The 25,928-nt window shown below is 51.5% G+C and overlaps 11 protein-coding genes across 11 annotated transcripts; 4 read left to right on the top strand and 7 right to left on the bottom strand.

The window, feature by feature from the left end:
• Window positions 1-21: 21 nt before the first annotated feature.
• M409DRAFT_66318 (uncharacterized protein) lies at window positions 22-1,011 on the bottom strand (the record flags this gene model as incomplete). Its single annotated transcript, XM_033816888.1, has 1 exon — window positions 22-1,011. One exon carries the CDS (start codon window positions 1,009-1,011, stop codon window positions 22-24), a length of 990 nt encoding a protein of 329 aa, XP_033667591.1.
• An 838-nt stretch (window positions 1,012-1,849) lies between these two features.
• Window positions 1,850-2,395, bottom strand: M409DRAFT_36665 (uncharacterized protein; the record flags this gene model as incomplete). Its single annotated transcript, XM_033810591.1, has 1 exon — window positions 1,850-2,395. A coding segment is annotated over one exon (546 nt), but the record flags the coding sequence as incomplete, so codon positions are not given.
• Window positions 2,396-3,013: 618 nt separating this feature from the next.
• Window positions 3,014-5,425, bottom strand: M409DRAFT_54495 (uncharacterized protein; the record flags this gene model as incomplete). The annotated part of the gene is made up of 5 exons (XM_033812725.1): window positions 3,014-4,315; window positions 4,367-4,501; window positions 4,558-5,214; window positions 5,291-5,318; window positions 5,388-5,425. 5 exons carry the CDS (start codon window positions 5,423-5,425, stop codon window positions 3,014-3,016), a joined length of 2,160 nt encoding a protein of 719 aa, XP_033667589.1.
• A 929-nt stretch (window positions 5,426-6,354) lies between these two features.
• On the top strand, window positions 6,355-7,971 carry M409DRAFT_66317 (uncharacterized protein; the record flags this gene model as incomplete). The annotated part of the gene is made up of 3 exons (XM_033816887.1): window positions 6,355-6,416; window positions 6,465-7,733; window positions 7,791-7,971. The coding sequence occupies 3 exons, from the start codon at window positions 6,355-6,357 to the stop codon at window positions 7,969-7,971; spliced, it is 1,512 nt and encodes a 503-aa protein (XP_033667588.1).
• Window positions 7,972-8,380: 409 nt separating this feature from the next.
• Window positions 8,381-10,262, top strand: M409DRAFT_66316 (uncharacterized protein; the record flags this gene model as incomplete). The annotated part of the gene is made up of 3 exons (XM_033816886.1): window positions 8,381-8,644; window positions 8,696-9,731; window positions 9,784-10,262. 3 exons carry the CDS (start codon window positions 8,381-8,383, stop codon window positions 10,260-10,262), a joined length of 1,779 nt encoding a protein of 592 aa, XP_033667587.1.
• Window positions 10,263-10,778: 516 nt separating this feature from the next.
• On the top strand, window positions 10,779-13,650 carry M409DRAFT_54493 (uncharacterized protein; the record flags this gene model as incomplete). Its single annotated transcript, XM_033812724.1, has 6 exons — window positions 10,779-10,946; window positions 11,003-11,214; window positions 11,261-11,342; window positions 11,391-11,545; window positions 12,339-13,413; window positions 13,603-13,650. 6 exons carry the CDS (start codon window positions 10,779-10,781, stop codon window positions 13,648-13,650), a joined length of 1,740 nt encoding a protein of 579 aa, XP_033667586.1.
• Window positions 13,651-15,532: 1,882 nt separating this feature from the next.
• On the bottom strand, window positions 15,533-16,530 carry M409DRAFT_54492 (uncharacterized protein; the record flags this gene model as incomplete). The annotated part of the gene is made up of 3 exons (XM_033812723.1): window positions 15,533-15,692; window positions 15,820-16,372; window positions 16,416-16,530. 3 exons carry the CDS (start codon window positions 16,528-16,530, stop codon window positions 15,533-15,535), a joined length of 828 nt encoding a protein of 275 aa, XP_033667585.1.
• A 1,063-nt stretch (window positions 16,531-17,593) lies between these two features.
• On the top strand, window positions 17,594-19,467 carry M409DRAFT_22753 (uncharacterized protein; the record flags this gene model as incomplete). The annotated part of the gene is made up of 2 exons (XM_033806480.1): window positions 17,594-18,453; window positions 18,507-19,467. The coding sequence occupies 2 exons, from the start codon at window positions 17,594-17,596 to the stop codon at window positions 19,465-19,467; spliced, it is 1,821 nt and encodes a 606-aa protein (XP_033667584.1).
• A 270-nt stretch (window positions 19,468-19,737) lies between these two features.
• On the bottom strand, window positions 19,738-21,069 carry M409DRAFT_22752 (uncharacterized protein; the record flags this gene model as incomplete). Its single annotated transcript, XM_033806479.1, has 1 exon — window positions 19,738-21,069. The coding sequence occupies one exon, from the start codon at window positions 21,067-21,069 to the stop codon at window positions 19,738-19,740; it is 1,332 nt and encodes a 443-aa protein (XP_033667583.1).
• A 1,010-nt stretch (window positions 21,070-22,079) lies between these two features.
• Window positions 22,080-23,765, bottom strand: M409DRAFT_54489 (uncharacterized protein; the record flags this gene model as incomplete). Its single annotated transcript, XM_033812722.1, has 1 exon — window positions 22,080-23,765. One exon carries the CDS (start codon window positions 23,763-23,765, stop codon window positions 22,080-22,082), a length of 1,686 nt encoding a protein of 561 aa, XP_033667582.1.
• Window positions 23,766-24,233: 468 nt separating this feature from the next.
• Window positions 24,234-25,500, bottom strand: M409DRAFT_54488 (uncharacterized protein; the record flags this gene model as incomplete). Its single annotated transcript, XM_033812721.1, has 2 exons — window positions 24,234-24,870; window positions 24,932-25,500. 2 exons carry the CDS (start codon window positions 25,498-25,500, stop codon window positions 24,234-24,236), a joined length of 1,206 nt encoding a protein of 401 aa, XP_033667581.1.
• Window positions 25,501-25,928: the final 428 nt, after the last annotated feature.

The following is a 25,928-nucleotide window of genomic DNA, read 5'->3' as shown; positions in this document are numbered from 1 at the left end:
GTGAAAGTGTATGGCCTCTCTTCATTCCGTTTTCAGGTCTCGTTCCTCTTGTTCCTTTAAGCCTTTCACGATTCTCATTAAAAGCCTGTCACGAACAACACTCGGCAAATCCACCAACAAGCTACAATGCAGCTGATGTGGCCAGTAACCAAAGACGACGCTTCGGCCGCACCCGACTTTGTCGAGGGCTGACTGAGCCATTCGTCGGGCGTTCGGAACGAAGATGTTCTCTGGCCGGGGCTCGTTCGGCGTGGATACCATTCCTACTTGCACTTGTAGGACCTCAACGTCATGGCCTTCGGTGAGCATTTCGAAATGCAGCGATCGTGACCAGGCCTTGCCAAAAGCTTTCGCGCCGCCAAACACAGAAATGTAAGGAGCCGGGAGTTCGGACACAAAGCTTCCAATGTTCATGATCAATGATGGGCCATTCTTGATCAAACGTGGCAGCAGGCGTTGGGTCAGCTCTGCCTGAAAACGGCAGTTCATATCCAGGAAAAGGCGGGTGTCGTCGCCCGAATAGTCTTGCAGAGGGATCCAAAGGCGCTTCGCTCCGCCGCCGACGTTGTTAATAAGCACCTTCAGGTCGATGTCTTCCAGCTGATCTACAGCTGCATCAAGTCGCGCATGATCGCCGGCAGAGACTGCGACGTCGAAAAGAAAAATGCGAACTTTTCGTGTTGGATGCTCTTTTAGAAGCTCTGCCCTGACATTTTCGAGCTTCTTTTCATTCCTGCCGTGCAGGACAACATTGAAGCCTCGACTACAGAGCTCGTGCGCGAAAGCTTTGCCTATGCCGTCCGATGATCCAGTGACAAGAGCCCACGGCGTCTTCGACTTGTATCGTTCTAGCGAGGAGCGATGGACAAAATGCAGCCAGGCGAAGGATCCGAGACTGGCCAGTGTCTTGCCAGTCCAAATGGTGCCGACGGCAGCCAGCAGTGCCCAAACCAACGGCTTCCGTCTGAACACAGCCTGTGGTGTCTGGAGGATGCTGTTAATGATTTCCATCATCTGTTATGGCGGTTTTGGGAGGTTATCAGGTATGCGTCCGAGGTGAGGAATGAAGGTATGAGAAGACACCTCGACTTCAGCTGCTTAAGTATTGTCTCTGCCAAGCTCATGGCATTGTGATCCGATGTAATAGAAGCCATGTCGACTCTTCGTTGTTGTCTTGTTGACCCAAACCCAGCCCTTGCGCAGAAGGAAGAAGCGGCGCGCCAAGACGAGCTTCTCAACGCGTGTCTAAAAATAACTAGATTGTCAACGTCACTCTTTTCGTGGCCACCACTTTTTCTTTCTCTCGTTATGCTTCCATAGACACAAAAGGCAATGCTCGAAAGCAGAACACAAACAGATGTCCTCCAATCTGCACGAGTTGTCAGACTTCTAGACGCACAGTCGAGACTGGTCGATGAAGTCGATTGGAGATTTTCAGCAACATTAGCGTTCTCAGCACGACAAATGACGGAGAATGCATCAATTTCCATTGCAAAACCAGACTCATGTGCTACAAGAACCAAAAGACGAGCCCAAACCGAAGGACTGCCGCGATGGAAGTCTCCTATTCTACCACTCCAACTCAGCCTGACTCGGCGCCGAGGTGAATTTGCCAGAGCTATTTTCCTTGCTCGCATTATCGACCTATGAACATATCAGAGCATTATCTCATCGAGCGTCGAGCAAGACTTACCACTTTCAAATAGTTCTCCGCACTCTGCTCGACCGACTGCAAGACCGACCGATCCATCCCAAACTTTGTCACGGCAGAGCCACCAGTGTCCGTATCGATGAGCCTTCGAACCAACCGTCAGAGGCGACCATTCTTTTAATCGTAACATGGGGGAACTTACCCAGGATCAACCAAAACCGCTGCAATCCTCTCCTCTTCGAAATGTACCTTTCGAAACAGCCAATTCACAGCAGCTCGACTAGGCCCATACTCCGCCAGGGGAACACGGATCTTGTCTTGCTGTGAGATGCTCCCGCCAGATCCGGATGTCACGATGAACCTCGGATTCTTCGACTCCAGCAGTAGAGTTCGAGTTGCTTGGTAGAGCATGACTGTACCGACGGTGTTGACTTGGTAGTGTTCCAGGAGTCCTTCAAATGTCGATTCTCGGACGAGTGGGGTGCTGTTGATGATACCTGCATTTGCGATGACGACGTCTATAGTTTTGACGTGGTGATTTTCTTCGATTTGCTTCACGGCGGCGGCATGATCGGTCTTCGAGGCGGCGTCAATCTTAACGACGATGAGGCGTGCATTCTGAGCACGAGAAAGCTCCTGTAAGGATCTCGCAGTCTCGTGTTCTGGATCACGGACTGCTGCAACGACGGTTGCACCTTCACGGCGTAGTAGAGCTGTTGCTATCCCTCGGCCAAGTCCTTGATGTATCGTCAGCCAAATCCGTCTCCTTCAATGATTCCCACCACTCGCCTTTGTTCGCACCTGTCACCAAATACGTCGTTGGTGCCATGCTTGAGTTGCTTCCTGTTGTGCAAAAGATTTATCAAGTAAACTGAAACTTGCGATTGAGGATTGAGCGTCTTCAACTGATAGAGATCTTCCTAACTGTTTTCCTTATCGACTCCAGTCTTTTTCATGTTTGAGGCGGACGACTTTAAAGCAGTTGGAGAAGTCAGTCTCTTAAAATTTCCAGATCAAATGCTGAGAAATACATTCTATCGAAAACCGGCCTCGAGCAAGTACTGCTTCTGTGTACAGTTCAGCTGTGCTGCGGCTTCATCCCTTTCCTCCGCCGCAGCCAATCATGTCTTCCATTTCGTCCGCCGAGAGCATCACATCCCTCTGCACTGTCGGTACTTTTCCGCCGACTTGCATGGAGATGCATAAGTTCATTATTCATCTGTTCGTACGATACCGTGTAGTAATTCCGGCGTAGGACCATGAACACCTTGACATGCCACAGTCCATTATGTCGAATGTAAAGGAGCTGCTTGCTTCTCCAGGGGATTCTCATCTCTGAGCAGAACGTATGCACTGCAGTGTTCACGCCATCCACCCGTCCAATCCTCCGGACAATGGCTCGCTCTGATCACCATCGATCAGAGACGCGATTTCCCGCCATATCTTGCTTATGGCATCACTCACGGGTGTTTTGATCCCAGAGAAGATTTCAGTGATTTTCCTTACAAAAGCTCTTTCTATCGTTTGGTGATCTTCTAGCTCTTGGGCTCCTGACGTACGCTGGGCTTTGAGCATTTGTGTGATCCTCTCGACGATTACAGATGACAGAACACTGGCGAGCCCGAGGCCTTCCTGCTGCTGGCCTAGAAGCGAGCCGCTGCCTGCCTTGCTCTGTTCGATCTCGCCAATGGCTCGGCGTAGTGTTCGCCATAGCATGAGAAGCAGCCGTGAAGCAAGCACCGTCATCCATGGCGATTGTGAAGCTTTACGATCTTGCACGGATTCAGTGATGACGCCGAGTGCTTTCAACATTTCATCCCAGGCCTGAAAGGAACAATCCTCGCCGAACCGTCGGCGCACAGGAGCCACAGCTCTTCGTAATGCGACGCTGCTGCCCAGAACCAAGTGCGCCGATGTACTGAGGCTGGCCAAAAGCGAGTCGTCGACGATGCCCGATACTATGAGGTCATCTGGCTCGCACAGCTGGATCCGGGTCAACCAGCAGCTTAGGCGAAGGAAGCCTCTCAGCTGCGGCGATATGGCGTTGTTCTTGGCCACAATTCCTAGCATAGTATTGACGGCAGCGTTGATGGCCCGATTCTGTTCGGGCGAAAGTACATGATAGGCTGACGGGTCCGGCAAGACAGGAGGCATTCGGTAGCAACATGTCGTAAAGTCTCGAACGAGAGACTCCAGGCTCACAAGCATACACGCAGCCGCAAATGGGGAACTTGACAAGCGCTCCAGTACAAACGGCGGAGGCGAAGCACTCAGAAGCAGTTGTGTTGCTCTAGCCAATGACAGCATGGAGCTGGAATCCAAGGGGTCGGACAGTATTCCTCGCTGAACATGCTCCTGTGATCGAGTGAACCACTCTTCCGCAGACGAAGCATCCCAGAGGGCGATCGGCATTGGCAGATCCCAACCAACCTCAACATTCGACATGGAAGGTCGGGTGTTGCATGGCGTTGTCATCTGGTGATCCAGAAACAGCACGGCAAAGACGCAATGTCGATACGTCTCATGTAGCACGAAGGCGTGCCAGGCCATGGAGACCTCCTCCGAAGTCCATAGCAGTGACTGGGTTATATTTGTAAGCCACGGCTGGATGTCATTGCCGAGCAAAGTCAGTTGCTCGTTCATCAAACAGCAGGAGCGAAGATGCTGTGATGCTTTAGTGATGCTAGTATACATGCCACACATATACAAACCTACTCGAATGAGGCTTTGGTGTTTTGCCCAGCACGTTGCGGGTACTGAAACATCGTTGAAGTAGAATGCGTATACGATGTGAAGTATCCATGACTGTAAGGTCCATGGAGACTTGTAGAACATGGATTGCTCTTTCACCTGCCGAATACGTAGGTCAGCTAGTGTCCCACAAAGCATGGCAATTGCTGGCTTACCAACGCTTCGAGCTCCTCAAGGCCATTTTGCCACATGCGATCACTGGTCGCGCGAAGTTGTGACGCCTGTGGGCTATACATGATCCCAATGGCGACGATTATCGATGCTAGGGAAGTGGGAGTCGTCACCAAGGAGAACGTTGGAGGGTGTACAATAGGAAGGCTAGGGTGAATGTGCACAAAGTACGCAGCGGTAGCTGCCGTTGCTGTGCTGAGACTGACACCATAGCGGTAGACAAGTATTGCTACAGCATCGGTAGACGCAGACAAAGGGTCCTCCACAGAAGCCATTGGTGAGGGAAGACATTCAACCGCCGGTGTTGCATGCTGGAAGGCGCTGTTGGAGCTGGTTTCGGCATCGTTCTGTGTCAAGTCTCCGGTGATGTGTATCTCAGCCTGTGTTCCAGGAGAACAATCTGGTGCTTCCGATTCTGGTTCTGCGCCTAGTTTGTTTGGGCTGACGGGAGAAGGCACTGACTGAAGCCGCCTTGACCGAGTAGTTGCACTCCGTGTACATCGCTGCACATGTCGTTTCAGCACATCTCTATGCTGTCTGTCAGTCATCAATAACAGCTCACGACCTCTTAGAGACACACCGTCTGGTGAAGGGCGCATCGCAGGTCTCACAACGTAAAGGCCGAGGGCCTGATGAATGCTCTTGGCAAAGATATTAGTCTCTGCACTCAAGCAGATGATTCTATTCAGCAAGACTGGTGATATGGGCCAGACTCACGAGCGCGGTGATGGCGATCCAAATTCTCCTAATCAGTTCAGAGAATCAGCGACCATTATTGTTGCAGCTATTGCCTACAAAACTTGCAATCACATACACGTCTTGTAAACACCTTGCTGCATTTTGGACAGGCATAAGGTGTATCTGGCATGATCAAATCAGAGCACTGCCACGGCAGAGTATCTCATCCCTGGGTCGTGCCTTCGTTGATATGGTGGAGGCGGACAGATGGAGGTGGAGTCGAGATAAGGCCCCGGTGGAGGGCGGCCAGGGTACTTGAGTACATCCTCGCCGTCATCCTTGGCCGCTGCTCCCCAGTCGCATCGGTCAGATAGCGATGAACTTGAAACGTTGCCGGCGGCGTTTCTGAGTGCGTGGACGTCCAAGCACACGGAGAACACAACGTTGTCGTCAGGTGTCTTTCAGGTTTGGCTTAGTTGAAGTACTTGTGGTTGGCACAAAAGGAGGCTGGGAAGGATTAGTTGAACGTTTGGCCAAAAGTCGACTTCAGTTCTTCGACCTTTGGCAATCAAAACAATCCTTTCCTTTCCTTTGCCTCCTTGCCTCCTTCGCCCACGCTCGACACCTGCGTGCCAACGTACCGAAACATTTGTTGGTCTGCTGCCTTCCAATTGAAGAGCCGTGCCGACCAACACTACCTTCTTCTCGAATCTACTTGCTTACTGGAACTGAGTCATTTTCGATGGCACGAACTTTGCCGTAGACTCTTCGGTATTCTTGTCCCGCTCACACACGTAAAAGTACCTGATAGCTGGAGTTAACCGCATGATATTTTGATGGGCGTGGAGTCTCACGTTACTGTCTGCTTGCAGAACGGCTATCTACCGAAAGTCCTGACTAGTCAGCGCTGCGATAAGAGAGGAGAGAGCAAGCATGAAGCAGCCGGTGGAGCTCCACCACGTACCCCTCGCAGCAGAAGATATGGCTTGACATACAGCCTGGCATCCACGGATGTCTGTGTCAGACTCTGTTGTCATTTCTTTGAACTCAGCAGCTTTCCATTAACAACTGCATCTCCAAGTTGTCAAATCACACGAGCAGACATGACGGCTGCAAAGGAAGACTTCAAACTCAACGATCTGGACGAATCCAATGCCATTACCAAGTCTATTTCCCATCGAGTTGGCGAGGTCGAAGAGGTCTCCAAGACCAGCGATCCAGCGCTGCTCGCTCTCGGCCATGAGCCAGTTGAATACAGCCCGGAAGAAGGCCGCAGCGTTCTTCGCAAGATCGATCTGCATCTGTTACCGATGCTGATGTGGGTATACATGATCCAGTTCGCGGACAAGACGTCCCTGAACTATGCCTCAGTTATGGGTATACGTGAGGACACACACCTCGATTCGAATTCCGACGAATACAGCTGGATCTCGTCCATATTCTACGCCGGCTACATTGCTTGGGAATTCCCAACGACGTACCTTCTACGACGACTTCCGCTCGGGAAATACACTTCCTCCTTCATCGTTGCGTGGGGCGTCATCCTTGCATGCCATGCTGCGGCCAACAACTATGCCTCCTTGCTCGCTCTACGCTTCCTGCTTGGTGTCTTCGAATCCACCATCACACCCGCCTTCGTCCTATTCGTCTCGATCTGGTACAAGCGTGGTGAACAAGCCAAGCGTGTCAATGCATGGCTTTGCTGCAACGGTATCGGTACCCTCATAATGGCGCCCTTTGCCTATGGCCTCTCAGCAGCGACTGGAGCAGAATTAGCCACTTGGCACATACTTTTCCTGATCCTTGGAGCCCTCACAGTCGTCACTGGGGCATTTCTGGTGTACTACATGCCGGACAACCAACTGAGCGCTCGTTTCTTGGACGTGCGCGAGAAGTCTATTGCTGTCGAGCGCATCCGCGAAAATTTCCAGGGCATAGGGAATCGCGTGTGGAGCTGGTCACAATTTCGGGAGGCTTTCACTGATCCTCGGACATACCTCTACGTGTTGTTTTCTCTTTTGATGAACATACCCAACGGAGGCTATACGACCTTCGGCTCCATCATCATCAAATCTTTCGGCTTCGATAATCGCCTCGCCTTGCTCCTCCAAATGCCAGGCGGCTTCGTCGACATCGTGTGCAAACTTGGCTTTGGTGCTCTATCGGATTGGATGAGTGATAGGACCTTTCCAGCCATCTGCGCCATTTTGATACCCATGGTCGGTGGCATCATGATGATCACGATCCCTCTGTCGGCTCCGGGAGGGTTGTTGGTTGGTTACTACCTCATTAGCTGCGCAGGGGCTTCCTGGGGCCTGGTTATGGTCATGATCTCCAACAATACCGTTGGTTATACCAAGAAGGTGACAGTCAATGGCCTACAGATCCTGGCGTATGGCGCGGGCAACTGGATCGGACCTCAGATCTTCCAAAGCAAGGACGCCCCGGACTACTTCCCCGGAAAACTGAACATGGCTATCATGTAGGTTCTGCCAGTGGACAGCTTGAGTGCGATCACTTATCTGACTTCTTTTGCTAGGTATGGTGCTGCTGCTTGTACCCTGCTTGCAATTCGGATTGTGAACATCATTGAGAATAAGAAGCGTGACAAGGCACAGGGACAGGAGAATGCCGACACAAGCGCTGGTGCCCCAAAAGGCGACGGGGCCTTTTTGGACCTTACCGATGGTCAGCAGAAAGACTTTCGCTATATACTGTAGACAATTAGTGAGTCAGATATTCAAAGATCTTATTGTCTGGCATAATACGTGTCTTCATTCTTATACCAATTCATTCGGCCTCGATCCGCTGTTGTTGAGCAAAGGGTCCCCGCAGTCACTCAGTCACTTTAACCAGACAGAGCACGATGCTGACGATGTGTAGGAATACTATCTGCGTAGACCCAGAGCGGGATGAATTCGCTGGAGCTCCACCTGTTCCTTGTCCACTTGTCCACCTTCGAGATGAGACGAAGCGGTGGACACGTTGGAACTATTCTTGATAGCCTCACATGCTGTCCTCTTGGTCTGTACACTCGAGCTCCTAGTCAGGGCACTCACCTACTTGAGAACGATCTTTGCTTGTGGTCTCAACCTCCGAAAAACCTAATCACAGCACATCATCCACACGATGCATACCGCACAAAACCTTTGGAAAAGCGATGAAATCGCTGTCAATGGCGGGAACAACAATCTCAAGTCGGACCAAGAACAATACAGCATCTTGGAACAGCCCAGCGGAACCGGCCGTTCGCTCAAAGTCATCGTGATTGGAGCTGGCGCGAGTGCGATCAACTTCGCTCATGAGGTCAGCCTGAGTGACCTTGATATTGAGCTTGTTTGTTACGACAAGAACCCTTCGATAGGTGGCACTTGGTATGAGAATAGGTATCCGGTAAGACCGTGCTTCTATCAACCAAAGCACTCTTTCTGACTTGCCGAAAAGGGCTGCGCCTGTGACATCCCTTCGGTGAACTACCAATTCTCTTGGGCACCGCGCGAATGGTCGACTTATTACTCAACGGCTCCAGAGATACTGGCATACTTCAAGCGAGTCGCCGATGAGTTCGATTTGCTAAAGTACATGCATCTAAGCCATGTTGTGACTGGAGCCAAATGGGACGAGGACCAGCAGAAATGGCACATCTCAGCGCTTGATTTGATCACCGGAAAGACGATACAGGATGAATGTCATGTCCTCATCAACGCTTCTGGTGTGCTCAATCGGTGGAAGTGGCCTAACATTAAGGGCCGAGATTCGTTCCAAGGCCAGATGCTCCATACCGCCAACTGGGACGAGAACGCAATTGTCGAAGGGAAAACCGTCGCAGTTATAGGTGGCGGCTCGTCGGCCGTGCAAGTCGTGCCAAACATACAGCCCTTACTTCGCTCCATGACCTGCTTTCTGCGAAGCACCTCATGGATCACGGCGGGCTTCGCCCAACGGTTCGCAGGACCAAATGGTAGTAACTTCCAGTACACGGAGCAACAGAAGGACATTTTTCGTCAAGATCCCGTCAAGTACCTCAAGTACCGGAAGTGTATTGAGTCTGAACTAAACGTCCGCTTCAAGTTCATTCTCAACGGGTCCCAGGAGCAAGCAAATGCTCGGAAGTTTGCAGAGGAGGAGATGAGACGCAAGCTGTCTCGAAAGCCAGAAATTGCCGACATCCTCGTACCTAAAGATTATGCCGTTGGTTGTCGTAGACCGACACCTGGAAATGGTTATCTGGAGGCGTTGTGCGAGGATAACGTCAACGTCGTCTCGACTGGCATTGAGGAGATCAATGCTACTGGAATCAAGACAACCGATGGCGTGCAGCATGATGTCGACATGATTGTTTGCGGCACTGGCTTCGATGTCAGCTGGCGACCTCCGTACCCTACGATCGGCAGGAAAAACGTAGATCTAAGAGACGCATGGAAGTCTTACCCAGAGACGTATCTTTCTGTCATGGTCCCTGGATTCCCCAATTACTTAAGTGAGTTATCTAACACGGCTGAACTGAAGTTTATACTGACACCGCCCTTTAGTCTTCAACGGCCCTTTCGGCCCTTACGGTCACGGCAGCTTCCTTCCAATTACAGAACGAGTCGCCAAATACTTCCTCCAACTCCTCCAGAAAATGTCCCACGAACGAGTCTCCTCCTTCGCACCCACTCAGTCCGCAGTCGACGACTTCGCTGAACATCGCCGTAAATTCCTTCCTCGCACAGCTTGGACTTCGCCTTGTCGATCATGGTTCAAGCAGGGCACCACGGACGGCGAGCCGATGATGTGGCCTGGCTCACGACTGCACTTCTTCGAGGCTGTGCGAACACCGAGATGGGAGGACTTTGAAATCAGGCATGTCGAGAGGAATCGCTTTGCGTATCTGGGTGATGGCTTTACGAAGAGGGAGTTTGATGGGAGAGATTTGAGCTGGTATCTGGGCAGTTTGGATGGCGAGGATGTGCAGCCAGAGTTCGGGGAGGAGGATGTGGTGGATTTCCAGGCGGTGGAGGGTGCGTGAGCGGGTGGACGTTGAACGACTCGATAAGGGCTATGATACCGGTTGAAGTCGACATCAACTTGTGGTGTCCATTCTGCGTTCCGTGATGATCACAGATGGATGGCGTTTTGTGTGAGTTTCTCATAGAGCGTGACGGGTGAAGTGAAATCGGGAATACGGCCATAAGTCGATGCTATAATCGCGACTTTCGGCAGAGTCAACAAAGCCGGCCCTTGGCGGCATCCCTAATACGGTATCTCGAAGCCTCGTTTGGCACAACAGAGAAGGTGTGCTTGTGAGCCTTTCTCGTAGTGATTAGCATGTGCTTTGTCGATAATTCGAGAGTCGAAAGTTATCACTCAGTATGAAGAAGTGCATCTTTTAGATTTCAATCGGATTTGGTGGCCCGGCAGACAGTCCCTGGGAGACACAGCGCTTCGGTTTCATCTAAGCGCTGGTGGCGCACCTTGCAATGGGCATCGCAGTACATATGAAGAGACAAACATCTTGGCGCTTCGAACGCAGCTCTCGCACGACATGTCTTCCTCGCCTCTCAATAACCCTTCCGTCGGCATTTTCCTTCCCCCGGAGATCGCCGCCAACGGCTCGTGGTCAAGCACTCTGATCGGCACTTGTGATGAAGCGGACATATACGCTATACAGTGCATCCAAGGCCCGTTCCCACGATGTGGAGCAGGAAGCCCTGTAATTAGTGGCCCGTCTTCGTCGCCGGTCTACATTAACGCTCTTCCGTCAAACAGATTTACAATGTCACAGAGGCTTTAACCAGGGCTGAGTATACAGCGACCACGACACGGACGGACGGCACTTCAGTCATCACACAGAGCTGCAGCCTGACAGGAGGCTACGCGGCACTCTGTGTAGCAACACATGTCTGGCACCAGTCAAAGACCACGTCAACGGCGGTAGTCACGACAACGATGGCTGACAGCAAAGCCTTCAGTTCGTTTGTGTAAGTGAATGCCTGAGATCTTTGAGCATCACTGACAATGTCATAGGTCTCCCCTGGGAGTGTCATCTACTGCTCGAGTGCAGCAAGCTTGTAATGCTGCAAGCACGAGCCAGCCACGCTGGATGATGGTGATGCTACTCTTTCTTTGCTTGGTGTGATTGTACGATATGTGAAAGCTTTCTGCCCTCTTGTGGGCTGAAGCCGTTACGGCGTGTATCGTCGCTGTTGGTAACTCGGTAGATGGTAGCAACTCACGGCATTGTATGGCTTTGGTCAAATCAACTATACATCTCCTCTGCCTGTTCTCAGTTCTAAATTTGCCTCTTCGAAGGTACTAATAACGTCTGTCTCAAACGTCACTATCAGGGGTCATGGCAAAAGCGGATTCGATCAAGCCGCGCCGCCTCAGCCATCCCCTCATAGTCCTAAGATCTGGTCCAATGTGTACATAACTACTGCGGATGCATCAAATTCGACCGATGTTGTGGTGTCAGTCGCGCCGATGCGGGCGTCTGGCGAAACTTCTGATGACTTCGTGTGCAGGCGAGCAGAGCCTACGCCGTACACTGACGCTTTCTATTTGAGGAACGTACTAATATTGGTCGTGTTTGTGCAGGCGGGTGGTTAAATTCTCATAGCGTCGCGCCTAGTGAGACTCGAATGCTTAGTGCTAATGTATTTCAGAGAAGGGATGCGGGCAGGGACGCACTTCACGGTTTAGAAGACTATCCGCCATTGCTTCTGAACACGTCTTATCATTAGAAAAAGGTTGTTCACTGTGCCTTCGACCGCCACAGGCGTCTGCTGAGGCAAGTCTCCAACAGCGGCTAATCCACAGCTTCGTATTTTCACAATGAGGATGGCCTGAACAAGCCAAATATAAGAGAGACACTGCAACTGTATGTTTTGAGACCGAAGCAAGGAGCTGACTGCTTTATCTTGCAAATATACGTTTATCTTGTACTCCTGGAAATACACCCCCAATTCTCCTACACCAACTGAGAACGTACATCACTTTCTTTGCTATCTTCGCAGGTCTTGCTTGTGCTAGGTACTCTCACTAATACCGAATCTAGAACCAATCGTTGACATCGTAATAGATACTATTCGCCTGGCATACCCAGGTCCCGACCAGCCGTTGAACCCCGCGATGAAGATGCAGTATCTGTTCTCGAAGCGGCAGTCGAGTCTGTCGCAAGTCTGCAATCGTCACAACCTGCCACGGGCAGCTTGCCTACAAGTGCAATCGTACCAAGCGAAACGTCAGCCCCTTTGTGCGTGCCGTTTGAGGACCCTGACGAGGGGGCATCCGCGGTATGCCAGTGCTCTGGCTACGCGGGTAGTCTGCCCACATTGACAGGGCCCTCACCTTGCGGGTACCAGAGCATTCCCGCCAGCTCAACCCAAACCAGTACGATACAGAGCACCGGAGCTCTGGGCTTCCCATTCACATCAACGGCCGCGAATGGTGCTCTTGTAGCATTCCAAACCACGACATCCAATCAGTGGGGACCCGTTCATACTGGCTCTAGTATGACCATCCGATATGGTAAAAGGATGGCAGTGACCCTGGCTTCTGAGACATCCGTCAACGTCGGCACCCTCACGTCAAGCGCTCTTTACACTGCAGTGTCATCTGCACTGATGGCGGCGTGCACAGATTCTCCCGCCAACGCGCTGTCAGCCTCACCAACGGCGTCTGTCACGGAATGCGCCCCAGTGCCCACTATATCCAATGTTGTGTACACCGATGGCAAAGGCGACTGGTACAATGACGGCGAAATAGAAATTTCCATTCCTACTATCCAGTATTTCGATACCCAGTCGTTGCAAGGCCTCATTGCCACGATCGCTGCGTCGCTTGGGCCTAATTCGATCACTCCGAACAACACATGGTCACCGGCACCCCCATACTGCTCGGGCTTCACTTGCTCATGGGACACAGTGCAAGGCGATGTACCTGCCACCATATCGAACATTCCCGGCTTCGCACAAGCCATTTTCTTGGAGGATACTGCCGACGCGCCCGGATGGCCAGCTCAAGACATGACTGTCGAACTCAAGTTCGCCTTACACAACGGCGGCACTTTCATTTGCGCCGATGGAGCTCTAGTCACAGACTCTCTCGCGGCTTTGGCGCTTGTGCCCGGACTGGATTTCTTAGCGTTTCTGGCAGCTCCAGCTCTGGGCGTCAGCGTGGTATGTGATACAGCAGAACATATGGCGGAGGCAAAAGGAGAGTAAACCTACCCTTCTGCCAGTCCTCCATTTCTACATAACGGTAAATTGGGATTTCACTTCGTGTAGTATTTCGTATTTGAATATTCAAGACGCAAAATCTCCCTTCGATCAGCCATAATCGTCGACGTACCTTGACTGCTAAATTAGTCGCTGAATCGTAGAAACGGGATGAGTTGTTCGTTATGCGCCGAATGAAGATACATCCGATTGGAAGAGGATTAGTGTGATAACGGGTTAAGAAAAGCTAGCTCCCAGTCTCGGGGCTACTTCTGCTTTGATTCACTTCTCTCCAATGTTTGTTAGTAATATACACACGATGCTGGTGAGATGAAGCTGGTCATTCTCAGCCTGGTGGTCCCGATCGGGCAAAGCGTCGGATGGCCGTATGCCGACCTCACTTCATGCAAGTTCCTTGAGCTTCTCTTTCACGCCATTTTCTCCTGCTGCAGTTCGTACAGGTCATCAAAGCCCGTTGTTGTCCTTGCACGATCAAGCATAGTCGACAAAGAGCCGGAGAAGAGGACAGCAGTCTCAACATTTGTCTTGACCTACATCAGAACCTGTGGGCTTATTCTCTCAAGGCGTCAACACAACGACGGCGACAGCAAAAGCGTGCCATGCTTCCGATCATGCGCTCTGGGTTAAATGGCTCTTGCTTAGCCTCACGTCAAGGCTTGTTCCTAAGAGTGGCGTTCGGCTCTAGTAGCAGTGTTAATGCATCGTTTACAAAGTTCGCAGGCAAAATTCACAGCATGGATTAGCTTCGAACACTTCACTCATTGTCTCCGCAACCATGGTGTCCTCGCAGAGAGATTTTCGGATCGGGTGTCATTGAAAATACTGGCTTTACAGAATTTTCGCCTTGCTCAACATTGCTGCAGGGAATCTGCATGTCTCACCTAGAGGCATTGAATCTACTCATATCCCGGCAGGAGAAATAAGCTGTCGACATGTTCTACCAATTGGCCAGCTGTTGGTTCTGGGGATACTTTCAACCAATGACGACTTTATGCAAAACAAGCTGACATTTCCTACTCTTATAAGCGGCGCCGTTCCTCTTTCTGTCGGGTTTGCTCACGTAGTATTGATCGAAACGGTCTTTGCAAACGGCGCCTCTGACGCAACTATGGATGGCTCGCCCGGCAGCGATGTTATCATCGAATAGGAACATATGCGTTGTTAGAAACGCGTTCAGTTGCCCTAATTCGCGATCTTGAAATTATAGCCAACCAAATGCAGCACAGTGGAAAGCGAAACGCCGGGCACATATGTCTTGGTCAGGCAATAAGCACGCCCATAGCTCTGCATTTCCAATTGGTGGAAAGCTCCATGATACTTGACGTTGAAACAAGATGCCGCGTGTGGTGTTGCTCAGCGACTCTCGGAATGGGTCAAAGCATGATATACTGCCGGCGATACTCCATCAGCTCCGACAACATACTCACCGGGTCACTGCCTATCAACATATACCACGCTTATCTGAAAGTGCTGACTACTCTCACGCCCAGCGAGCCATTCAGGTGTATGGTATCAATTTCGGGAGGTCGGTGATGATGAGGAGTATTCCAACCTGCCAACTGAAATATCAAATTCCGTTGCACCTGTTTGGCACGAACCCTTCAATGCTTCCAGCAGTTGACATGCGTTGAATTCGCAAGACGCCTTAACTCCTGCAAACTTTCGAAGCCGCGCTCAGGTAGAACTAGCTAGATAAGCAGGGTCGAAGGTCGTCGGCGATGCTTGCCGCACAAGTGTTGACACCATCCTCCTAGAGTCTTCCAATCACCGAAAGGAGCCGTGTCCGAGTTATTTGATGCCAAGTCAATTTCGTTGGAAGGATGATGCTTCCAGTGTATCGAAAATTCTCCGCGAACGATCTGACGTTCACCGTCGACCTCATTCCAGGATGGGGGCTGCGTCGGTCTTGGCACGACCTCGTCTGGTCTCCTGCTACATGTCAAACACTGTGAATCTTTCAAATTGTTGCTGCAAACTTGATCTGGCCGTTGTTGGGTGTCCTTATCGGCACTTCAGGGATTGCGTTGACCTCAACCAGTATGTTCGAATCGAGCGATGCTCAAGGGTCATGTGGCATCGCTAGTAACCCCTTGCGATTACTGAGACATCCTCCGAGTTGATGGAATTGTTCGGTCCAGGACGCCTGAGCAGAAGCCTCGTTCTTGGCTTTATCGCAGGATGCTCGGTGGCCCAGGGCTTCGTGATCGGCGATGGCCAAACTTTGAGAAGAAGTAATTCCACGAATCACGAAAACGGATTTGGTGACGAAATTCCATCATCTCGTATGTGACTAGAGGTTCTGGCCCGAGTTGCTAGATGGGCTGTGCTAAATTGCACGACACGTACTTGTGACTGTCATCGCGTTGCTCGCACTCGACATGGCGGCTTCGGGACAGCATGTACAACAAGGACGGTGGCCTCTTGCGCTCTTCTGATGGAGTCAATCCTGATCTCCCCTCCCAAGAAGAAGTTGCGCAGTACTGGAGCACTAGCCTTTTTCTGCCGTCGAGCACTGACCAATTCTCTTGTTTACATCCCAATCCACAAGTGCCGACTTTGCAAGCCATGAAAATGTTCGTATTTACCAAGCCATGCTTCGATTCAGTGAGCCACGGAAACAGTTGACACTGGTTAACATTGCCCTGCAAGACCCACCCCTCTTCTTCATAGGTAGCATAAAAGGCGCAAGCTGGCGAGCTGATGGCTGCGAAAGTGGAAAGAGTACCACCACGAGGGTACACATCTTCGATCCAGACTGCATCGTAAGCGCTACGGCTCTGTTGATGCCCAAGGGGACACTGAGCGCCTTCAGGAATGCCTACCTCGGCGGAGTCTTGTGGGTACAGCAACCTCTTCCTGGTGATCCTGGCAGTCTTTGGTATGCTCTGCTCTCGTATGACTGGCACGCTCGTAGCAAATTCTCCAATGCTGCGGCTTCTTACCAATCAGGTTCATGGGATTTTTTGCGAAGTGGCAGTCGCAAATAGTATCCGCAGAAATACTCGTGACTGTGCCCCATCGGGCGCACACGGGACGACATATGGCCGAAAAGAGCATCGAGACTGTGTGGTTGATATCGGCATGTTGAGCCGAGCCGAGAGCGAGAACATGGCACTATTGTAGAGCCTGGCGCCAAGGGCCCAGAAATAAATCTCCGGTCCGAAAGTTACATCGTCCTTCGACAGGTTCTTCAAGCAGTCAGCCTTGTGAGAAAGCCGAGTTATTCCGTATCAGGCATACAACCACTTTCCACTGACCGAGATTCACTATTTCGGCACGAAGACCGCATCCGAGTTACAACCAAAGGCGACATGGATTCAGAAGTGAACCCAACGCTAGCGTTTGCAAGGGTGCAAAACCGCAGGTGCGCAGATCATGATTGAACATGCGTGCCCTGCCGAATTCCAAGAGCTTCACTCACATTTCCATGCCATTCGTTGACTTGATAAAGTCGATACAATCCAAAGACTTGAGCTCTTTGAAGTAAGTAACCACATACCTGAACCATGGCACATGACAGTCAATTCTTGTCGCAAGGCGTCGACTTAACGTCTCTAGCAGCCTGGCCGAACTTCGCTTTCAACCATGTTGGAGAGTTTACTACTTCTTCAGGCTTCGTTCAGTATCCTCTGCCGACAGGTCTACAGGGTTGGTCTGTACCAGTCTCAGCCCCCGTGAACGGCGCACAGCCCAACGTCGCTTTCGAGACCCGCACGCACAAGGCAGCCGACGGAAGGAAATCCAAGTCCTATCGCGCTACACAGGTACGACAAATAGACTCTCCTTCTGCTCCAATCTGACAAGCCATAGGCGTGTGATCAGTGCAGGTATCGTAAACAGCGGTGCGACGAGGGTTTGCCGTGTTCCTTTTGCCAGGAGCACAGTATCCCCTGCGTTCACCGCACAATGACTTCCAAAAGGCAGGGCACATCGAAAGAAGCGAAACCAATCACCATTCTAATCTCCGCTCAGACTCGACAAAACGGTTGACAGCGTCACTGAATCCATGCTGGCTCACTCAGAAGCAATTTCGACCCTGACTAAGAAGATCGAACGCGTGGGAGCGGCGCTCGAAAGACTTGAGTCAACGACAGAGTTGAAACATTGGAGGACGCACAAAATGGATCTTGGTGAGAATCAGAGAAATCTCTTGAGTGGTATGGGCAACGCAGACAAGGATGGCGGCATGCGGCACCTTTGTTTCTTGACGTGGCCGAGCATTCGCCAAGTTCTCTCGACTGTCAATATCACGTTCGATGATGAACAGATGCGGAGACTCGAACATCGGCCAGTCCTCTTCGCGCGAAGGGGGCTGAAGCAGCGAGGTACTGACAAGCACGCGTCGTTCCCTGCTCCTGTGGATGACGTTGTTACCAGTCACGGACGAGCATCGCCCTCGCCAAGCACCGGACCCGATGCTCAATTCGAAGTCATGTATTCACCGGACGAGATATTCAGGACTCGGTCGATTCCAAGCACAGTAGCGCAGTTGATAAATGGGTTCCTTGCTCAGATCGGCGCGCGATATCCACTACTGGATTCCGAAATCTTGAGAAGTCTTTTCCAACAATGCAGCCGCCAGCAGCAACACTCAACACGGTTCCAGGAGCAGGTCAGCATCGCGAGCATCACGACTGATGACGATCGCGGTCGTCTCAAACGACAGCGAGCGGACTCTGGGCTCCTGCAACAATCTCCAGTCTCATCATCGCCTGAGAGTGCATTAATCATGCTCTGCTGTGCACTGGGCGAATTAATACTGCACGGGAACATGGTGTCAGCCCCGCTCGACTCACTGCAGTCCGGTGAATCGAAACACAGAGGGACAACACAGTCGTACGTTCCTGGGATGAGATACTTCGTGACAGCAACAGAAATGGCATCCAACTTCATCGACGGCCAAGATTTGATCCACGCTCAAGTCTTCCTCCTCGCCGGAATGTACAAAGCGCTCTGCATGCGGCTGAACGAGGCTTCAAGGTGGTACTGCATACGCAAGTCGTACGCCGAAGGCATCTTTTGACAGATGCAAGAGATATTCGACCAAATCTTGCAGAGCGGACGTCAACCGCGTCGGGCCAAGAGCCATGTGAAGACCTTGTCTTACGCGCTGCGTGGACTTGTGTACAGCTCGAGCTCGAAAAACTCCCAGAGCTACAACTTCCCTCCAGCGGGCTCGAGAATGTTGCGTTTGCCCTTATGGTGCCTCAGACGTACGAGAACGCTACAGATGGTTCGTCCCTGTCGCTCACCAAAAGCGAGCTGAGTCAGACGGAACGACAAAGGCTTCCTTTTGCAGCTCAAATTCACCTTCGAAAGATCAGACTCGCGGCTCAACACCAGCTATACTCAGACCGCAGGCTCGATACTTCGCCGGAAAGTGTCGACTGCGCGTTAAAAGCACTTGCATCGAAGCTCCAGGAATGGCGTGCTCAGCTACATCCTTTTCTCCAGTGGGACGACGAAAACCCTCCCTCCAGCGACCTTGCGCTGGCCCATCTTCGCTACCAATACTGGGAGGTCAAGCTTATGCTCCTTCGCCCATTCCTCGACTACAAAATCCGTTCTCCACTATCTGGTCAAAGCGTAAACGTAGACGACAGTAGCAAGCTGGCAGACCTTCTGACGGCCAACCACTATTTCTGGAACACAATCCGCCACAAAGAATCGATCTGCGGTACCACCGAAGTCCAGAGCCTCGCACACCTCAGCATTGAAGCCACCCTCCAAAGCGCGCGCTCGTTCGACGCCATACCACAAAAGCACATGCTATCGAGCCCCGACGCACTTCCAATCGCCCATGCGCGTTTCATAAATCTAATCCTCCTGACCGCCACGCATCGGAGTAGCGATCTCTGCCACCTGGTCCCCAAACAAGAGTTGGCGAGACTGCTTGCAAATACAATTACTCGTCTCAGCGGCCTGGAGGCGATGTCTCCTACAGCTAAGATGGAGCTGAATGTGCTGAACAGTGTTCAAACGTCCATTCTCTGAGATTGAGTGCACGTGTATATTCATCTCGCTTGGCTACAGGCATGTGGAGAGGAGGACCCGCTGCGCATGCACTGCGGCAGTTATCTTGGAGCACTTGACAATGACCATTTCAGTTCAAGTGAAATCGATGAGGCGAGCATGGGATTCACTAGTGTTTCATAGTCGCCATGCAAGCGCTATTTCGGTAGCTAAGGACTTTCTATCATTAACAGCATATCTGGTTCCGCGACAGCTAATAGAGTTGTGATTCTTTGACCTGGCTCGCCTTTCTTAAGAATATGGCAGCTCGATCTCCAAAGTCTTGTTTAACCACGCAAAGATCGTACGCGCTAGCTCTTGCTGCGCACCTGACTGGCAGTGATACCCTGCAACTCCTTTGAATTGATGGAAGGTGCTTTTCTCGCCCAGTGCGTCTTTGACCTTCTGCGCCTGGCCGCTGAAGATGTTTTCAAACTCTGCGTCTCCCACAAAGACTGGCATCTGAATCTGATGAACAACATCCTGGATTCGGTATAGCTTCGTAAGATTAAAGAATTCGGATGGAGAGTGAGTCTTGAACGCCCAGAGACCATAATCCAGACCCCAGATAGCCTCGGTGCCAATATCCTCAGGTCCAACATCTCGTAGGGACAGGACCTGCTCGTCGAACGTCGTGTAGTTGCCAGCTTCATATATGGAAAGCAGATCAGCTGGAAGTTGAGAAGTGTATCCAGCGTATAAGTCCCAAAGGCCTCCGACTAGTATGACTGCCGACAAGCGTGGTTCAAAAGCTGCAGCGCGAGCAGCGAGATAGCCTCCCATAGAGTTGCCAGCCAGCACAAGACGTCTCTCGTCTACAACTTGTTTCTTTGCTGAAAGAACGTAATCCACTACAGGAGTGGCTACAACCTCCCAGTTATGAATAAAGCCCAGATCTTGCGTCCGGCGTACGGTGTTTTGACCTGGACCTTCGTAGGTGATGCAGTTCCAGCCTCGTGCAAGAGCAGCTGCGCAGTAGTAGTGATACGAGTCCTCTTGCGCAGCATCAAAGCCATTGCCGACGATCATCGTGGGCAGCTTTGCATACGGATCTTCAGACGCAGAGTACCAGATCGCTTCCACTGTCAGATTGCCCTCGGGAGAGGGAATCTGTACACGCCTGCCTGGAATCGGTAAAGCAGCAATGGCATTATCGAAAGCGGCAGTTTGTTCATCCCATACGGTCTTGATGAGTGGTTCGCTCCAGTTGCGATGGATGTAGACGTCCGCTCGACGATAGTACTGAGATGCGGAGAACCACGAGTCCCTTACGTTGATGGGGTCGTAGTTATTTTCAGGATCCTCGGCCTGCGCTTTAGTTGCGTTGGCAAGTTTGTAGAACTCCTTGTGGTAGGAGTCAAAGTCGCCAGGCTTGATGTTCTTGACAGCACCGAGGACAGGGCCAATGTCTGCCCCGCCAGACAACGAGTTTTGAAGCGCAACAATGAACTCGGAATTGAAGGCTGTGTTGTTCCCCAGTTGATATGTAGGTGGGTAGTCACTGGTTTCGTTCGTGGCTCCGGTAGCGAGACCTGAAAGGACCAAGGCCGCGAAGCAGTGAGCGATGGGAGTGGAAGACCTCATAGTCAATGTGATTGAATGGAAATGGAGAAAATTCGATAAGATGATGATGATAAGCTTTGGCTGGTAGTTGGAGTGGGAATAGCGATGTACCCTTTCCATCACTGGCTTGACACTATACTTATACTTTGAATACAGCAATACTGACAGTAGCATTCCCCATTCTCGATCCAACACGGTTGTTAACAATCGCAATCTACACTAGAACAGATTGAGTGCGACTTTGCGATATATAGAGACCTACGATTGGATACGTTGACGTCGCACACGTGGCTCAGCCTTACCGGTGACGAACGCAACTACCTGATCGTCGCAAACTCCTTTTGCCCAAGGATCAAACTGTGTTTGTGAGGCTGCGATGTTGAAGAGATCGCGAGGGAAACGTGACTTTTGCCGTTCGATTCCCGTCAAACGGCGCTTTCTTGCAGCCTTGCGGCTATTCTTGAACTTTGTTCAGAATGCTCAGCTCGAAAGCGAATACGAGCGAGAAGACGAGTTGGTCACGCTTCTTGCTAAACCGTTCTTCGTGACACGACACCTTGGCACCTTCCCGTGCTCTTCCTACCGAGTCCCGCCAAGGGAACGATGACGTACGGAGCCGTGGAGAGGCTCGAGGAAGGAATGAGGTACGACCATCCATCTGGAGCCTTTGTGCCTGTTTGCGGTGAAGCTTCATTGACTGCTGGAAAGAAAGTAGCTGGAAATAGCAACATAAAGCCTTGGGAGCCTAAAACATGACTCTTCCGCAACATTGTCGAGGGCAGAGACGGCTTGGAACTATTAGTATAGAGACTACGAACGCAACACGACTCACAACTATCTTTTGCAGATTGCAGTCCGAGTTTTGTTAGACACAGTGATAATGATGTCAACGTATATGCTTATGTGCATTACTCTTTATAAACACGACAAGAACTGATATGGTGAAAGCTCACATGCTGTGCCGCACCGTAGAAGATCCCAATTGAATTAGCTCGGCATCGACACAGAGCTGATTCGGGAAATCTTGTGCTCTAAGGCCCACTCATGAATCTGGCTCCCTTCCTAACTTGCTTCGCGAGAGTCTCTGCGGCGTCGTCCGCAGAAGGCAGTGGCGACGAAATCCTACCCTTCTGCTCGCTGAAAGCCCTGGCTGCAGGCAGACGGAGCAGGGTGCAGGTCCGCAGAAACTGCTCGCGGATCCATTGCAACTGGCCCGGTCGCAGACATCTCGCCACAAAACGTCCGCCATGGTCATCCGAGACTAGGGTCAGCAAGTTGCTTAGGGGGCTCAGGAGGTGCCACGCACCATAAGCGACCATATGGCGGTGGTGTTCGTCCTTTGACAGCGGGGTACTCTTCCAGTCTCTGTGTCTTGAATCTCCTGGTGCCAGCGAGTGGTAGCTGGGAAACGAGATGTCCGGGTTTGCAAAATCGCTCAGGCAGGATTGCCCCGCTCGGTTTCCGAGGCAGAAGGGCACGCTGTAGCAGATGCCATCTACCAGTTCTTGGATGGATCCGGCACTTTCACATTCTTCCACGGAAGGCTCATCTCGAAGCACGGGAATGTGTTGTGTGGCGCTAGCTGTCATCTGGAGGAGTAAGAGGCGGTGAAATCGCCACAGGTTCCAGAACGTCGCGATCAGGCAAGAGGGATAGATTTCACAAGCAGATTGATATGCTGCGATTGACAGGCTAAAGTCTTGCACACTTGTGAGTCTTACAGGCCGCCAATCATCGGGCACATCGCGCGCCCAAGCCTGCAGCAGGTCATTAATTTGTTCTGCTTGTGCAATCCATGCTCTGCACTGCTGCTCTAAAAGGGTGCCAGACGAGTGTAAATGTGGCAGTTGGTGCACATAATCCGCTTGCAGCTCTGCAACAAGTGCTCCAATCGAGTCCAGAGTCGAGCTGAAGCTCCCTGGCACAAGAGAAGAGCTATGTGGGCTTGTGGCGTACGAGTAGGCATTTGGGTGCATCGAGCGTTTTTGACGCACTGCTGACGATATCTCAGTGTGGAGCACGAATGCCTTTACATGCGTGCCTATCACACCATCCAGGCCGTCCAGTGCCGCGACGGGCAGCAGGGACAGCGCACCTTGGTGGTGTACCGGCCTTGCCGGTCGGGCATTATATACCGCGTGAAGGCTTTCGTACAAATGTAGCACCAGGACGGCGAGGGCAGTCGCGGGTTTGGCGCGTTCATCTGGGTGGTCCAGAGCTGAGCGAAGAGAAACGACCGCCTGGCAGTAGGGCGCCGTATGGGATTCTTCCTGTGCGGCGTCTTCGTGACGCCAAAAGGAGTAGATCCCCGCGGCAACAGCTGAGATGGCCAGAGAGAGTGGCGAGTTGTGACATTGAGATGTGTACACGGGAATAAGTGTCTCGTAGAATCCGCGGCCCACAGCAAGGCTGCGGCCCATGCTTGCATAGTTCAGAAGAAAAAAAGGTATGGCGACGTCGGCTCCAGTTAGCAGGGACCGACTCGGCTCTCCGACGCCTGTTGAATGTTGGACCAGTGCGTTCTGCTCGTTGACACTTTTCCGGAGTCCTTGAGCAGTGAATCTGAAATTCTCATCCTTGAAGGCGTAGTTCTTGTTGTAACCTCCGCAATTCAGACCGAGTCGGCGACATGGTGAGCAGGCCGGTCTCGCCTCGTCACACTTGACACGCCGCCGTTTGCATGTGAGGCAACGTCCAGACCGACCATAGTTAGGCATGATGTTCAATCAAACGGATGCAGGGACATCGCATCGCAAAAGGAGTACCTGATCTGGCTTGCGTCCCATCCTTATCTATCCTCCTTCCCACTGAATAATGCATGCGATTTTACTTCAGCCTCAAGCACTGCCGTCAGCTCGCAGAAAATCTGTGGATCCGCCCAGACAATGATGTTCCGTCGCAAAAGTAGCCCTAGATGCGGTTTAGCGGGATGATGTTGCCATGTTTAGCCAAGTCTCACGACCTCTTGACTCTATGGACTTCAGCAGTGTTCGTATTGAAATACTGCGGCAATGCTCTGTGCTATGACTTCGCCCAAGCCAGATAAAGCTGGGCGTCGTGCCCTTACAAGAAGCTGAGGCAGGAATTGGAATCGTTTATAACTCTCCGCCCCTGGGAAGTACATTGCCCAGCGACTGGAAGTGCGAAGCCGCAGGTTGCCGACAGAATGATTGGTACTGCATTGCTCAATCTTCTAGCAAGCTCTTCTTATACGTCTTTGCAGGGCGTGGTGCTTTGACGTACGTAATGTCTTCTCTTGTCTGCTTGAAGTTCTCACAACCGTAGCGGAATAACTCTGCAAATGTTCCCTCCTTGCAATCGTGCCCTTCTCTATCCTCATCCCACAGCTCTCCCAACTCGTCGTCATGCGTCAAGCCTTTTCCACGGAAGACTTTCTGCATGCTTGAAGCAGATAGTAGCCGCCAGACCAGTCGTTCGGCATCCTGATGGACAGGGCTGCTGCTATCGGAATCCAATGGAAGTGCAAATATATCATACATTCTTCTGCCACAGCCTTTGAAGCCCAAGGTTGTCTCTGCTCCCCATGTCTCTTCAAGACCATCCCATAGTAGCACCTTATTCGTCCAGTACTCAACGCCACTAAAGCCGTCACCTGCATCTTCCAGTAGACAGACGCGGTTCCAACACATTACCTGCGTGACATATTCGTCTACGTGTGCAGCGTCTTTGCTGATACCCCACTGAAATCTCGATGCTCTATCAAGGTCCAGTGGCTGCTCGGCGACAATCTTCATTAACGAACTTTTCATAAGACCCAGAAAATTGGTGTGGTTTTTCCACAGATGGCAAAAGAGCTCGTGCCTAGTCAACCAAGTCGTCAGCACGAAGACTCCCTCGATTCTGATTTACGGAAAGAAATTACCATCGACCGATAAAGGGGCTTGCCTTCCTGGCAGACACAAAATGATTGCCGATGTGAGTTCCATATACCCACGGAGCAGCAACCTCGAACGGTGTGCTTGGATCCTCCAGCTTTGCCCAACAAATGCGATCGACGCTTCGAATCAACGGGATGCCAACATCAAGGAAAACACCTCCGTGTGCGTACAGGCATGCCCCGCGTAGCATATCGGCACTATGAGGTCCCACATATGGGCCATCCATAGTTCCATGGACAAATGCGTCTGGTAGAATGGCAGCGGGAACATATTTGAGTGAGTAGTTATCCGATTCTTGTATGCTGTCCAAGACACGAACAGTCCAGCCGTCTTGGGTATGCATGCGGACCCAGGCACAGACATTCCTCTGGCACCATGATGGCATAGAATGTATCCCTGAGTGCCAGAATGCCCAGATGTTCTTCTCCGATGTCACCGGGCGGAAAGTACTGAGCTCTTTGAGGATGTCGGCATCGTTTCGTTTATCTCGAGCTTCATCGAATACAAGTTGGGACCAATGTTGCGAAGGGATGTCGAACTTTTGAGACGACATTAAGATCAGGCGTGGGTGGTGAAAAGACTGACTGCCGTCGGCTCTTCCATATTTGTCACAGTTCCAGAACTCATGAAGTACAAGTCGCACCCCGAACGACTGCATGACCGAAGGATCCTGCAGGACTTGTACCCCTCCTTTTCAGCTTCACAGCTGAGCCCTCATATCGCTAATCATTAATCAACCAGCTCAGGTCCCGCATGACGACACTGGTTGAGCTGTCCTTGTGCGCGTCGGGGCATCATTGGAGCGGCTCGCTGTCTGAATCACCGGTCTCTGCAAGATATTATGATGCAAGATGGGGATAAAAGTGGGTACTGATGAAAGGCAGTGATGTTGTTGTTGTTGTCTGAGTCCGCGGCCGGGTGGACCGGGCTCAACTATCTAGTGTCTTGGCAAGCGTGCTCTGCACTCTCGACTGGTGTTCC

The sequence above is a fragment of the Zasmidium cellare genome, assembly GCF_010093935.1.
Source record: "Zasmidium cellare ATCC 36951 unplaced genomic scaffold M409scaffold_17, whole genome shotgun sequence".
Classification (NCBI taxonomy): domain Eukaryota; kingdom Fungi; phylum Ascomycota; class Dothideomycetes; order Mycosphaerellales; family Mycosphaerellaceae; genus Zasmidium; species Zasmidium cellare.
This window is presented reverse-complemented; position numbering and strand designations above follow the sequence as displayed.